This window comes from Plecotus auritus (assembly GCF_963455305.1).
Source record: "Plecotus auritus genome assembly, chromosome: 2".
Classification (NCBI taxonomy): Eukaryota; Metazoa; Chordata; class Mammalia; order Chiroptera; family Vespertilionidae; genus Plecotus; species Plecotus auritus.
The window spans coordinates 17,134,737-17,145,803 of NC_137771.1; the positions used below are offsets into that span (position 1 = coordinate 17,134,737).

At 49.8% G+C, this 11,067-nt stretch overlaps 1 protein-coding gene across 2 annotated transcripts; it reads right to left on the bottom strand.

Annotated features, from left to right (window-relative positions):
- Positions 1 to 648: 648 nt before the first annotated feature.
- Positions 649 to 9,710, bottom strand: KDF1 (keratinocyte differentiation factor 1). Of its 2 annotated transcripts, none has more exons than XM_080655227.1 (4): positions 9,663 to 9,710; positions 2,553 to 3,623; positions 1,804 to 1,878; positions 649 to 1,249 (listed from the first exon to the last, which is right to left on the bottom strand). In XM_080655227.1, the coding sequence occupies exons 2-4, from the start codon at positions 3,589 to 3,591 to the stop codon at positions 1,167 to 1,169; spliced, it is 1,197 nt and encodes a 398-aa protein (XP_080511353.1). In that variant the 5' UTR covers positions 3,592 to 3,623; positions 9,663 to 9,710; the 3' UTR covers positions 649 to 1,166. The 2 variants fall into 2 exon arrangements, with proteins under 2 accessions (XP_080511353.1, XP_080511352.1); XM_080655226.1 differs by lacking the exon at positions 9,663 to 9,710 and adding an exon at positions 9,589 to 9,656.
- Between the last annotated feature and the right edge of the window lie 1,357 nt (positions 9,711 to 11,067).

Consider the following 11,067-nt stretch of genomic DNA (forward strand, 5'->3'; position numbering starts at 1 on the left):
GGCAGAGGTCCTGGACACCTAGTTTATCAGTCAACTGGCCTGGTGGATCTGCTCTGGCCTCACTGCTGAAAGATTCTGTGTGAGTAGCTAAGTAGGACCCTTCTGTACCCAGCTGGTCTCCAGGACCCTGCTTCTGCCCCAAGCAGGTCAGTTTGCCAGCTTAAGGGCAGAAATCCAGGTCCAGAGCCAGTTACTAGCTGTGACCCATTAAATTTCTTGACCTCTCTGAAAGGATCCTACTCCAGTATTGTTGGGAAGGTCAAGAAGGTAACTGAACCACAGTGCTCTCTTAACACCAAGGAGAGGTAGAGGGAGCAGCAGGTCTGTGGTTGGCTGGGGACTTGGGGAAACTGTAGGGATGGCCAGAAGCAGGCCAATCTGCAGGCAGTGAGCCTAGGCATCAGGAGTAGTCCAGACAGGCAGCCTAGAACCTCACAATGACAAACCATGTGAACCTTCCTCAAGTACAGACACTGCTGGGCTCTATCTCCTGGAACTCTGAATCTGAGAGGTAGGTGTTATCACTCCCATTTCAGCCTTCTGGCTTTGACCCCACAACACTAAGCCAGGCTAGATGCTCTATTTTGTTTCCTGCTCTGGGCAGCAGTCAGGCAAATGGGACTGAAAGGACAGTATCACAGCCAAGATAACAAGGTAGACATCTTTATTTCCTTTGTACTTGTAACTATGGTCATACTGGTATGTAGAACATCAACGAAGAAACAAACTGCTCAACAGAATGAAACATGGAGTAGGCACTGCCCACAGAATTCAACAGAGGCCCTCTTGCCCCCTAACCCAATCCATTTGAGATAAACTGCTTTTAGCTGTCATCCTCTCCCCCCACACAGGGAGGGGGAAGTCTGCATGATTGGTTAGGATGGCAGGTTATAGGGGTAGAGCAGGGATTCAATCCCAGAAGGTAACTCCTAAGTCTGCTTTCCATGGCCCAGGCTGCCTGAAGAAAGGGACAGGTCAGGCCAGCTGGGGGTCCAGGGGAATGTGGGCACTATGGCCCAGTGAAATGCACGTGGTCCAAGAACCAGTCAGCCAAGGTTGGAGGAGCCAGAGTGGGCTCTGCTCCCAAAGGGAGTCCTGGTCCCCCTCTTCATTCTGCAGGCTGTGCTTCTCTCAGAAGGGGTTGTGGCCACTGGGCCCAGCAGGGGTTAGCAGTACACCTGGAGCAGGGGTGCCCCTGAGGAGTCTGTGTCGGTGCCCTGGAAGGATGAGTCGTGGCTGGCTGGGTAACCTGAGGGTGAAGAGAGGAGGAAACAGACTGAGAGGGGAAGAAGCTCATCCAGGTCCCAGGGGCAGGGAGAAACCCCCTGAGAAGGAGCAGAATGGGATTTAAGCCTGGGTTAGTCTGATCCTGTCTGGGCGACCCACTCAGTTCCTTAAACTTTGAGCCCCAGCCTTCCTCTCCGCAACAGGGTAACCACCCTGCTCCCAAGAGCTTGTGAAGGCCAAGAAGACAGCAGTAGAAATCACACAGAGTGCCTTCAGCACCAGGCTGGATGGCCTGCTCCCCACTTTCTTCCCCAGTGCCTGGAGCTTAGAGGCTGGGGTCCCATCACTTCCAGCTTGCCATCCTCCTGCTGCTTCAGGGGCAGGCCCCTGAATCTCTCCCAACTGAACCCTTCAAGCTAGCTTCTAGGATTGGGATGGCATCTGTGGCTTCTCAGGCTTCTCGTCCCTTTCTGATCCCATCCTCACCCACCCCAGGAGGAAGCTGGTAGAGGGGCATGGGGGCTCCTAGGTCACTCCCCTCTCCTCAACACACTCCTCATCAGGTCAGGACCAAACCTGGGGCTCCGAAAGGCCTCAGCTTCCTGGCGATGGCATCTGCAGTTGTCTCCTGGGAGATCTGCACTGTGAGTTCTAGAAAGGGAACATGAGGGGGGCAGTGGTTATTATCACAACTTTTCAACTCCAGTTCCCACTTTTGCCCCCAGCACAATGGGGCCATTCACCCTGTGTGTATGTATAATTTTTAAAAATTGATTTCAGAGAGGAAGGGAGAGGAAGAATTGGAAACATCAATGATGAGAGAGAATCATTGATCAGCTGCCTCCTGCATGCCCCACAATGGGTATTGAGCCCATAACCTGGGCATGTGCCTTGACCGGGAATCGAACCATGTCCTCCTGGTTCATAAGTTGACACTCAACCACTGAGCTACTCTAGCCAGGCTAAAGAAACAATGTTTAAAACAAAGACAGATAGAGAATGTGTGTCTGTGCATGTGCTCATGGGTACACACAGTGGTGGGTGGTGGGTATATTGGTTAGGCCAGGACAGGTCAGAGGTCCAAATTCATATGGGTTCCTGAGTCCTGTTAACCAGGCCAGACCTGGAAGCTACTCTGATAGTTGGTAGCAAGAGATAGAAGGAGCCTGTTAGGGGATGCAGACGAGTTGAGAAAAAGGAGGAAGGGGAGGAGGAGCAGGGATTGGTTGAGGGGTGGACCCATAGTGGCCAAAGGCCCCAGCGCTGCCCTCCCTTGGCCAGAGTCTCCTCCATTCTGCCCTTCAGCCCTGGGGGGCCCCACATACCATCCTGGCTGAGCCCAGAGCCCACCATGGTCTCATGGCCACTGTCAGGGGCCATGGCAGCAGGGGCAGCAGCCCGGGTTGAGCGCCCCTCTGTGGTCTGCGGGCGGGTACGGCTCTTTCGGGTACTGATGCGAATGATGCCGCGTACCAGGCGACCCTCAGCATCCTGCTCATCCAGGTGGTAATCCTGGGTGATGCTGTTGATAAGGTCTGAGATCTTACTGGTCTTCTCCAGGAACACAGTGTCTGACGTGCACTTGGCCAGCTCGTCGATCTGGTGTACGCTGAACAACTCTGTCAGCTTCTTGAAGATAAGCACATCAATCTCTCGGCTCGACAGGGAGCCACTGCCTATCTCAGGTAGGTCCAGGTCTGACTCGTGGAAGGAGTAGTACTCCTCAGAGCCTCGGGGGCTGCTGGCAAGGGTGCTCGGCAGGCTGTGCCGCATGGGTGGGGGCTCGGTCAGTGGCTCCTTGCAGCAGGAGTCCGCATCAGGGGCTGGGGCAGTGTTACTGCGATAGGGGTATACAGGGATGCCTTTGAGCTTGACATCAGGGTAACTGAAGCTGCTACCCATGGTTGACTTGAGCCGCTGGCCATCCCGCCGGCTGGGTGGTGCATGGTCGGGACTGGGGGGCACTCCATTGTGCTCCTTGGCCCAGTTGGCTTCGGCAGCCCCATCAGGGGAGTCCCCGGTGGACAAACAGGGGCTGCAGCCCCGTACACAGGTTCCACAGCGCTGGAGGCAATCCCGGCAGCGGCGGAAGCAGAAGGCAGCCAGGCACCAGTCCCACACCCAAGGTCGCCAGAGCAGGCAGCAGGCTGGTGGCTCAGCAGCAGGCTCAGCAGAGCCGGAGATGAAGGTAAGGCTCTCAGGCCCATGGTGGCCAGGATCCTTGGGGTCTGGCCTCCGAGTGCGGCGGCTTGGTGGGGGCTGAGATGGCTCATCATAGGTCTCCAAACATAGCTCTGTTGGCCGCTCCCAGGGTCCCAAGCGTGGGGGCCCAGATGATGGGCGGGGGTGTCCAGGGCGGGGCATGGCTCATTACATGGTTTACTGTAGCCAGACACCTATGGGGAGAGACCAGGAAGGAGTCAGGATCAGAGATGAGGAGCTTTAGATTTCTGGTTTCTGAGAGGCCTGTGATGTGGACAGACCCAGGTTGGCCCAAGGAGGAAGTTCTCTCTATGGTCTAACCTACATGTCCAAATCTCCTAGGACTTCACATCCATTAGAATGACTATTACTGGGGGGAAAAACACACACACACCAAAACAACAAAACAGAAAGTGACAAGCATTGGAGAGAATGTAGAGAAATTGGATTCATTCATTCACTCAATTAATAAATATTGTGCATTGCTGGTGGGAATGCAGAATGGCGCAGCTGCTGTGGAAAACAGTCTGTTGTTCCCCCAAAAATGTAAACATAGAATTATAATATAATCCAGCAATTCCATTTCTGGGTATATACAAAAGGACTGAAAACAGGGACTTAAACATATATGTATACACAAATGTTCACAGCAGCATTGTTCACAAGCAAAAGATGGAAACAACCCAAAGGTTCCTTGATAGATAAATGAATAAAATAAAACATGATATACACACACAACGAAATATTGTTCAGCTCTGAAAAGGAATGGAATTTTGATACATGCTACAATACAGATGAACCTTGAGACATTGTGCTAAGTGAAATAAACCTGACATAACAGAACAAATATGATATATCTAGAATAGTAACATTCATAGAGACAGAAAGGAGAATGATGGCTGCCAGGGACTGGAGGCATGGGAAATGGGGAGTTAGTGTTTAATGGGTAGAGTTTCAGTTTGGGAAGATGAAAAAGTTCTGGAGATGGATGGTGGTGATGGATACACAACATTATGACTGTGTTTAATGCCACAGGAATCTATATAATAAAAGCCTAAGCAACCGTTACGGCAGAACAACCGGTACTATGATGTGCACTGACCACCAGGCGGCAGACACTCAATGCAGGAGCTGCCCCCTGATGGTCAGTGCACTCCCACAGGGGGAGCGCCACTCAGCCAGAAGCCGGGCTCATGGCTGGTGAGCACAGCGACGGTGGTGGGAGCAGCAAATGGTAAGGAGCGAGGGGTCCCAGACTGCGAGAGGGCACAGGCCGGGCTGAGGGACCCTCCACCCGCAGTGCAAAAATTTTGTGCACTGGCTGGGCCTCTAGTATATGATAAAGATTTTTTTAAATGTTGAAAAGCAGAAAAAAGAGAGGAAAGAATAAACAAACAAAAAAGAAAACAAACAAAACACACACAAAAATATTTTTGAAAAATGATAAATCTTATGTTATGGATATTTTACCAGATAAAAAGAAAAATCTCCTGGGATCTTGCTGTCTGGGGAATGGTCTCCCCAGTTTATTCCCACTGTTGGTAAGCCCACCCAGCACAGCCTCTGAGGCTGCTCAACAAATGCCTCTCCATGTGACTTGCTACAGAACCTGATCATTACCATCTACTCTCTCTTACTCTCTTCCTGCAAATCAGAGATGGGAATATAACAAGTACCCCATCAATATATTAGTCTGGCTCGGATTTGCTTTTCTAGAAACATTTAACACCAAGCAGTTTTGCTTCCTTTGATTAGACAAGGAAGCCGAGCCACAAAATACGTCTTTCCCTTTATGACTTGGTTGTTAGCAAGCTCAGAGCTGATTCACTCATTTCATAAATACTGAGCCTGGCCCTTTTAGGCACTGTAGAACCAAAGATGAATGAACTTTAGACCCTGTTCTTATAATTTACACATGGTTTTGTAACATGTAGTTTATTATTGTGTGGTTCTGGGGTTTTTTTTTTGGGGGGGGGGAGTATGTAGTTTAGATGAGGCATTATGGGAGTAAATAACTCTGCTGGAGGGAGTTGGGGAAACATTATGTACTGATATATTTGGGAGAGTCCTTGATCACATGTAGGGATTTGCAGGACAGTAATTTCCCTTAGCCTGGATTTTCTAAAATATTGATCCCTTATCTTTTTAACCCTGATTTAATGGCACTGGGGATTCTATAACTGGTGATGTGGGAGAAGAACTAGGTATCTGGATACCTGTATTCTAGTCCTAGTTCTGGCTCTAATAGACAATGTGCTTCGGGGAAATCAATACCATCTCCCTAAACAAAACTACCATCATCTCTCACCCAGATACTTTCAAGACTCCCATTCTGGCCACCTCCATTCCTTTCTACTTACTGCAGCCAGTGAGAACTTAAAAACCCACAAATCTGGAGAAACTTAGCAAACATCACTTTAATCAAATGATCAAAGTTAATATCACCAATAATGGGACATCATGTGCTTCTTTTTTTTAAAATATATTTTATTGATTTTTTACAGAGAGGAAGGGAGAGGGATAGAGAGTCAGAAACACTGATGAGAGAGAAACATCGATCAGCCGCCTCCTGCACACCTCCCACTGGGGATGTGCCTGCAACCAAGGTACATGGCCTTGACTGGAATCGAACCTGGGACCCTTCAGTCCGCAGGCCGACGCTCTATCCACTGAGCCAAACCGGCTAGGGCATCATGTGCTTCTTGACACTACACACTAAGGATACAGAACCAGTTATGAAGTATACCTGCCAAACATGCATAACCTAAAAGTAATCATGAGGAAACATCAGACAAGCCCAAGTTGAAGGACATGACAATTAAGCGCAATGTGTGATCCTGGATTGGATCCTGGATCAAGAGAAAAAATTGGAAATTGGATAATGTGGATAACTGGTGAAATTTAAATGTTGGCTGTATATTATTTAATAGTATTGTGTCAATGTTAAAAGATATGTCAATGTTAAATAAATTCCCTGACTCTATATAATCTATAGTTATATAAGATAATGTTCTTATTCTTAGGAAATATATACTGAAGCATTTAGGAATAAAGGAGCATGATGTCTGGAACATCTCAAAAGGTTTCCCCTAAAAACAGAGAAAGAAAGGGAGGGAGGGATTGTTAGCTATGGTGACTGGGGATGAGGATACAGGAGTTCTTTAACTATTCCTAAACTCTTCAACCTACTCTGCTGTCCCCACTCAGCACTCCTTCTCCAAAAACTCTCCAGAACCCAAGTCTCTCTCCCCACAGCCTTCTGCTGGGCTGTCAGCTGAGTTGGCCTTGAACCCATTGTTTGAAGATAAGCCTATAAGACCCTGAGGGACAGGGACCAGTTTAATTCCTTTCTGCCTCAGTGTCTGAAACAGGTTTGGGTACAGTAAGTGCATTCTGTGTGACCTCAGGGTAGAACAAGGATCACTGGATAGAAATCAAAAGGACTTGGGCTCTAGACTGATCAGAGTGGAGGTGGCAGTGTCTGGATGGGTGTGTGTGTGAAATCCCCTCTCCAAAATGTACAAACTGAAATTGTAATAGTCCCTCACAGCCCAGAGAGGCAAAGCAAATGGTTAAAACCTTTGCCTTGGCTTGAACAATGTGGGGGTGGGAATAGATTTATCCATTCACTCAATTAACAAATATTAACTGAGGTCCTACTGTGTGTCAGACACTGTTTTCAATTCTATGGACACAGTGATAAAACAGACAAAATTTCCTACCTCAGGAGTTTGCATTCTAGTGATTTATTATTGATGGCTTACATTGTTCTAAGTGTTTAAATATATTAAACCAATTAATTATCATAGCCCTAACCGGTTTGGCTCAATGGATAGAGCGTCGGTCTGCGGACTCAAGGGTCCCAGGTTCGATTCCGGTCAAGGGCATGTACCTTGGTTGCGGGCACATCCCCAGTAGGGGGTGTGCAGGAGGCAGCTGATGGATGTTTCTAACTCTCTAGCCCTTTCCCTTCCTCTCTGTAAAAAAATCAATAAAATATATATATAAAAAAATTAATTATCATAACGCTACTTTTAGATATTATTATTGTTGTTATTACTATACTGAGGCACAGAGAGGCTAAATAAGTTGTTCAAAGCCACACATCTATTTGTACCCAACCTGCCTGATCCATACTCTTATCCACCACCGCATCCCGTCTATTACTTGGGAGGGGGGCAAAGTGGCCAGCTGCCAGCTCCATAGACAAGCCTGTGCCTGAGGAGGGTCTACAGAGGGAGCCTGACTCAGGCTCAGACCTTGGATGCGGAGAAGGGTGAATGTATGAACACTGTTTCAACCACGTTGAACTCTGGGGTACCTGGGGTTTATAAGAATAAGGGGTTACTGATGACAGTCTGGATCACTATCTCTTCCACCTCTGAGGCTTTAGGATTTGCCACTAATCATTAAAGTCATCCAACAAATTTTTACTGAGCACTTACTATGTAAACAGTGCTGTGCTAAATGCTGGAGAAACAGCAGGGAATGGGCCAGAAACAGGCTCCAGCCCAAGAGGATTACATCACAAATGAGCCTTATTTAACACTCACAATTGCCCTGTAAATATTATATCTCCACTTTACAGATGAGGAGTCTGAAGCCCAGAGAGCTGAGGTGACTTGTCCAGAGACACCTAGCTGGAAAAAGATAGAGCTGGATTTGTACTGTGGTCTGCCAGACTCCAGAGCCCATGTACTTTGCTCTGTGCCACACATCTCGAATGGGAGTGGGATGGAGGGAAGGGGAGCACAATCTGAGGTAAGGAAAATGCCTAGCCTCAGGTTCCCCTCCCCTCTAGGCCCTGAATCCTCCTGAAGTCAAATTCAGCCCATTTCATCTAGGCTCTATCTTCCCCTCAATGCTGCTGCCCCCACCTCCAAAATCCTAGCAACACTGGTCATTGGTCCAAGACTCTAGCTGTTTCCTCATCTTTTCATTATTTTTTTAAATATATATTTTATTGATATTTTACAGAGAGGAAGGGAGAGGGATAGAGAGCTAGAAACATCGATGAGAGAGAAACATTGATCAGCTGCCTCCCGCACACCTCCCACTGGGGATGTGCCCGCAACCAAGGCACATGCCCTTGACCGGAATCAAACCCGGGATCCAAACCGGTTTCGGCTCATTATTTTTTATTGATTGATTTTAGAGAGAGGAAGGGGTAGAGAGAGAGGAAAATTGATTTGAGAAATATTGATGTTGTTGCACTTACTTATGCATTTATTGGTTGACCGGTATCGAACCCAGCAACTTTGGCATATCCGGAGGACACTCTAACCAACAGAGCTACCCTGGCCAGCAGTTTCCTCATCTTTAACGGGCGAGATGCGTATCATCAAGCACCAGGTGAGGTTTAAATGAGATACTGCGTGCAGGGGCTTTAGCACCTGGGAGGGACTGGGTCACTGGGAGCCCTGGGGCACTGCAGAGATTTCCTCAGGGCCAGAGGCTCCCAGACCCACCCTCCCCACACTTCTTATTGATGCGCTTCCCCACCGCCGTAGTCCCTGGGAACATACACACTCCGGGGTCTGTCTCCCTACCGACTCCCTCCTCCCAAGGTCCCAGGACAGGCCCGGCTGCACCGGCCTCTGCCCCCACCCATGCGCAGCCAAGTCTTGCACACCGGGCCGAGAAGGACACCCAATCCTACTCAGGAAACAGCCGTCGGTTCTCTCGCCCGGCGTCCCTGCACGTTCGGTCTCCCGCTCTAAAGGCTCAGCCTGCGACTCCCGCATCCGCGGGCACCTGGTCCCGGGCGAGAGAGAACCAGACCCCGAGGCTGCCCCTCGAACTATCGCAGCCCCTACATCAGCAGTGCCCTGGGGGCGAGCACCACCCCCTCCAGCTGCAGAGGCCTCCGCCCCGGTGAACCCAGCCTCCCTCCGCCCTGACACTTCCTCAGGGTGTGCACGCCCCCGCCCCAAGCCAGCGCAGCCCTAAGGGCGAGTACGGCCCCCCGGACCCCACTCAGCCGTCCCGGCCCAGGGTTCTGCTCAGGCCGCTCCCGGCCCGGCCCGCGCACCCCGGAAGTGGGAGGGTGGTCCCCGAGAACCCGGCCCGGGACCCTCCCCCGCCCGCGCGCAGCCTCCGAGGTCCCTACACACTGGTGCCTCCCCGGTTCGCGCCCCCTCGGGCCCGCGCGGGGCTTACCTGTCCCGCCAGGTGAGCGCCTCCGGCTCGGCCCCTTCCCCCGCCCCCTTCCACCCCCCCCACCCGCCGCTCACCTGGGGTGCAGGTAAGCGTCTCGCGGGAGCGCTGCACGGGCCGCCGCTGGGGACACACTTCCAGCCTCCGCGAAGCGCCGCCGCCGCTGCCGCCGCCGCTCACCTGGGCCAAGGCCCCGCCCCGGGCGCTAGGCTGGCACCAAGGCCCGGCTTGGGCGCCGAGCCTGCGGACTCTGAGAGCTGTGCTCCGCCTAGTCCGGTAAGTGAGGCCTAGGGGCAGAGTGGACAGACGCTGGGGCCCATTCTCCTCTGCTGTGGGAGGCGGTCCTAGCATCTCTGAGCCCCAGCAGCGCTTGCCGGGCCTTACAAGCTCAGCCCAGCCCCGTGTGGCTCAGTGGCTGAGTGTCGACCTATGAGCCAGGAGATCAGGGTTGATTCCCGGTCAGGGCACATTCCTGGTTTGCAGGCTTGACCCCCAGTGGGGGACGCGCAGGAGACAGCCAGTCAATGATTCTCTCTCATTGATGTTTCTCTCTCTCCCTCTCTGAAATCAATAAAAAAATATATTAAAAAAAAGATTTAAAAATGAAAAACAGCTATATGGCTGGATCATGGTGATATAATATTGAGTGAAAAAATGCAAGTCCCAAAAGAGTGTGTACAGAATGGTATCCTTTTTATAAAGTTCAAATACAACTAGAACTATTATGTTTGGATATAATTGTGGGTTGAATCGTATGAAATTACTGTTTTTGACATGTTTTGACCTAAAAAAATGGCAAATTCATAAGGTTAAGCATAACTTTTGTATGAAAAAAAAAAAACTATTAAAGAAAAACAAGAGAGCCCTGGCCACCAGTGTGGCTCAGTTGGTTGAGTGTTGTCTCAAGCAGCAAAAGGTTGCCAGTTTGATTCCCAGTCAGGGCACATGCCCAGGTTTTGGGTTTGATCCCTGGTCAGGCTGTGTATGGGAGGCAGCCAATTGATGTTTCTCTCACATTGATGTTTCTCTCTCTCTCTCTTTCTGCAGACAATTGATGTTTCTCTCACATCAATGTTTCTCTCTCTCTACCTCTCCCTCCCCCTCTCCCTCCCTGCCTCCCTCCCTTCTGCTCTCTATAAAAAAATCCATTTTTTAAAAAAGAAAACAAAAAAGAACAAAATAAAAATTTAAAAATCAATAAAAACATGTTTTTAAGCAAGAGAATGAGCCTTGCTAGCGTGGCTCAGTGGTTGAGCATCAACCTATAAACCAAGAGGTCCCAGGTTCGATACCCAGTCAGGGCACATGCCTGGGTTGCAGCCTTGATCCCCAGTATGGGGCCTGCACGAGGCAGCCCATCAATGATTCACTCTCATGATTGATATTTCTATCTCTCTCTCCTTCTCCCCTTCTCTCTGAAATAAAAAAAAATATTTTTTTAAAAAGCAAGAGAACGAGGAATACAAAATTCAGAGTAGTAGG

Excerpts from the sequence above, each read along its gene's own strand:
- KDF1 (XM_080655227.1), bottom strand. The coding sequence starts at position 3,591 with ATGCCCCGCCCTGGACACCCCCGCCCATCATCTGGGCCCCCACGCTTG. Across the intron at positions 1,879-2,552 it reads CTCTGGGCTCAGCCAGGATG|AACTCACAGTGCAGATCTCC; the intron begins GTATGTGGGGCC and ends TTCCCTTTCTAG. Across the intron at positions 1,250-1,803 it reads GAGGCCTTTCGGAGCCCCAG|GTTACCCAGCCAGCCACGAC; the intron begins GTTTGGTCCTGA and ends CTTCACCCTCAG.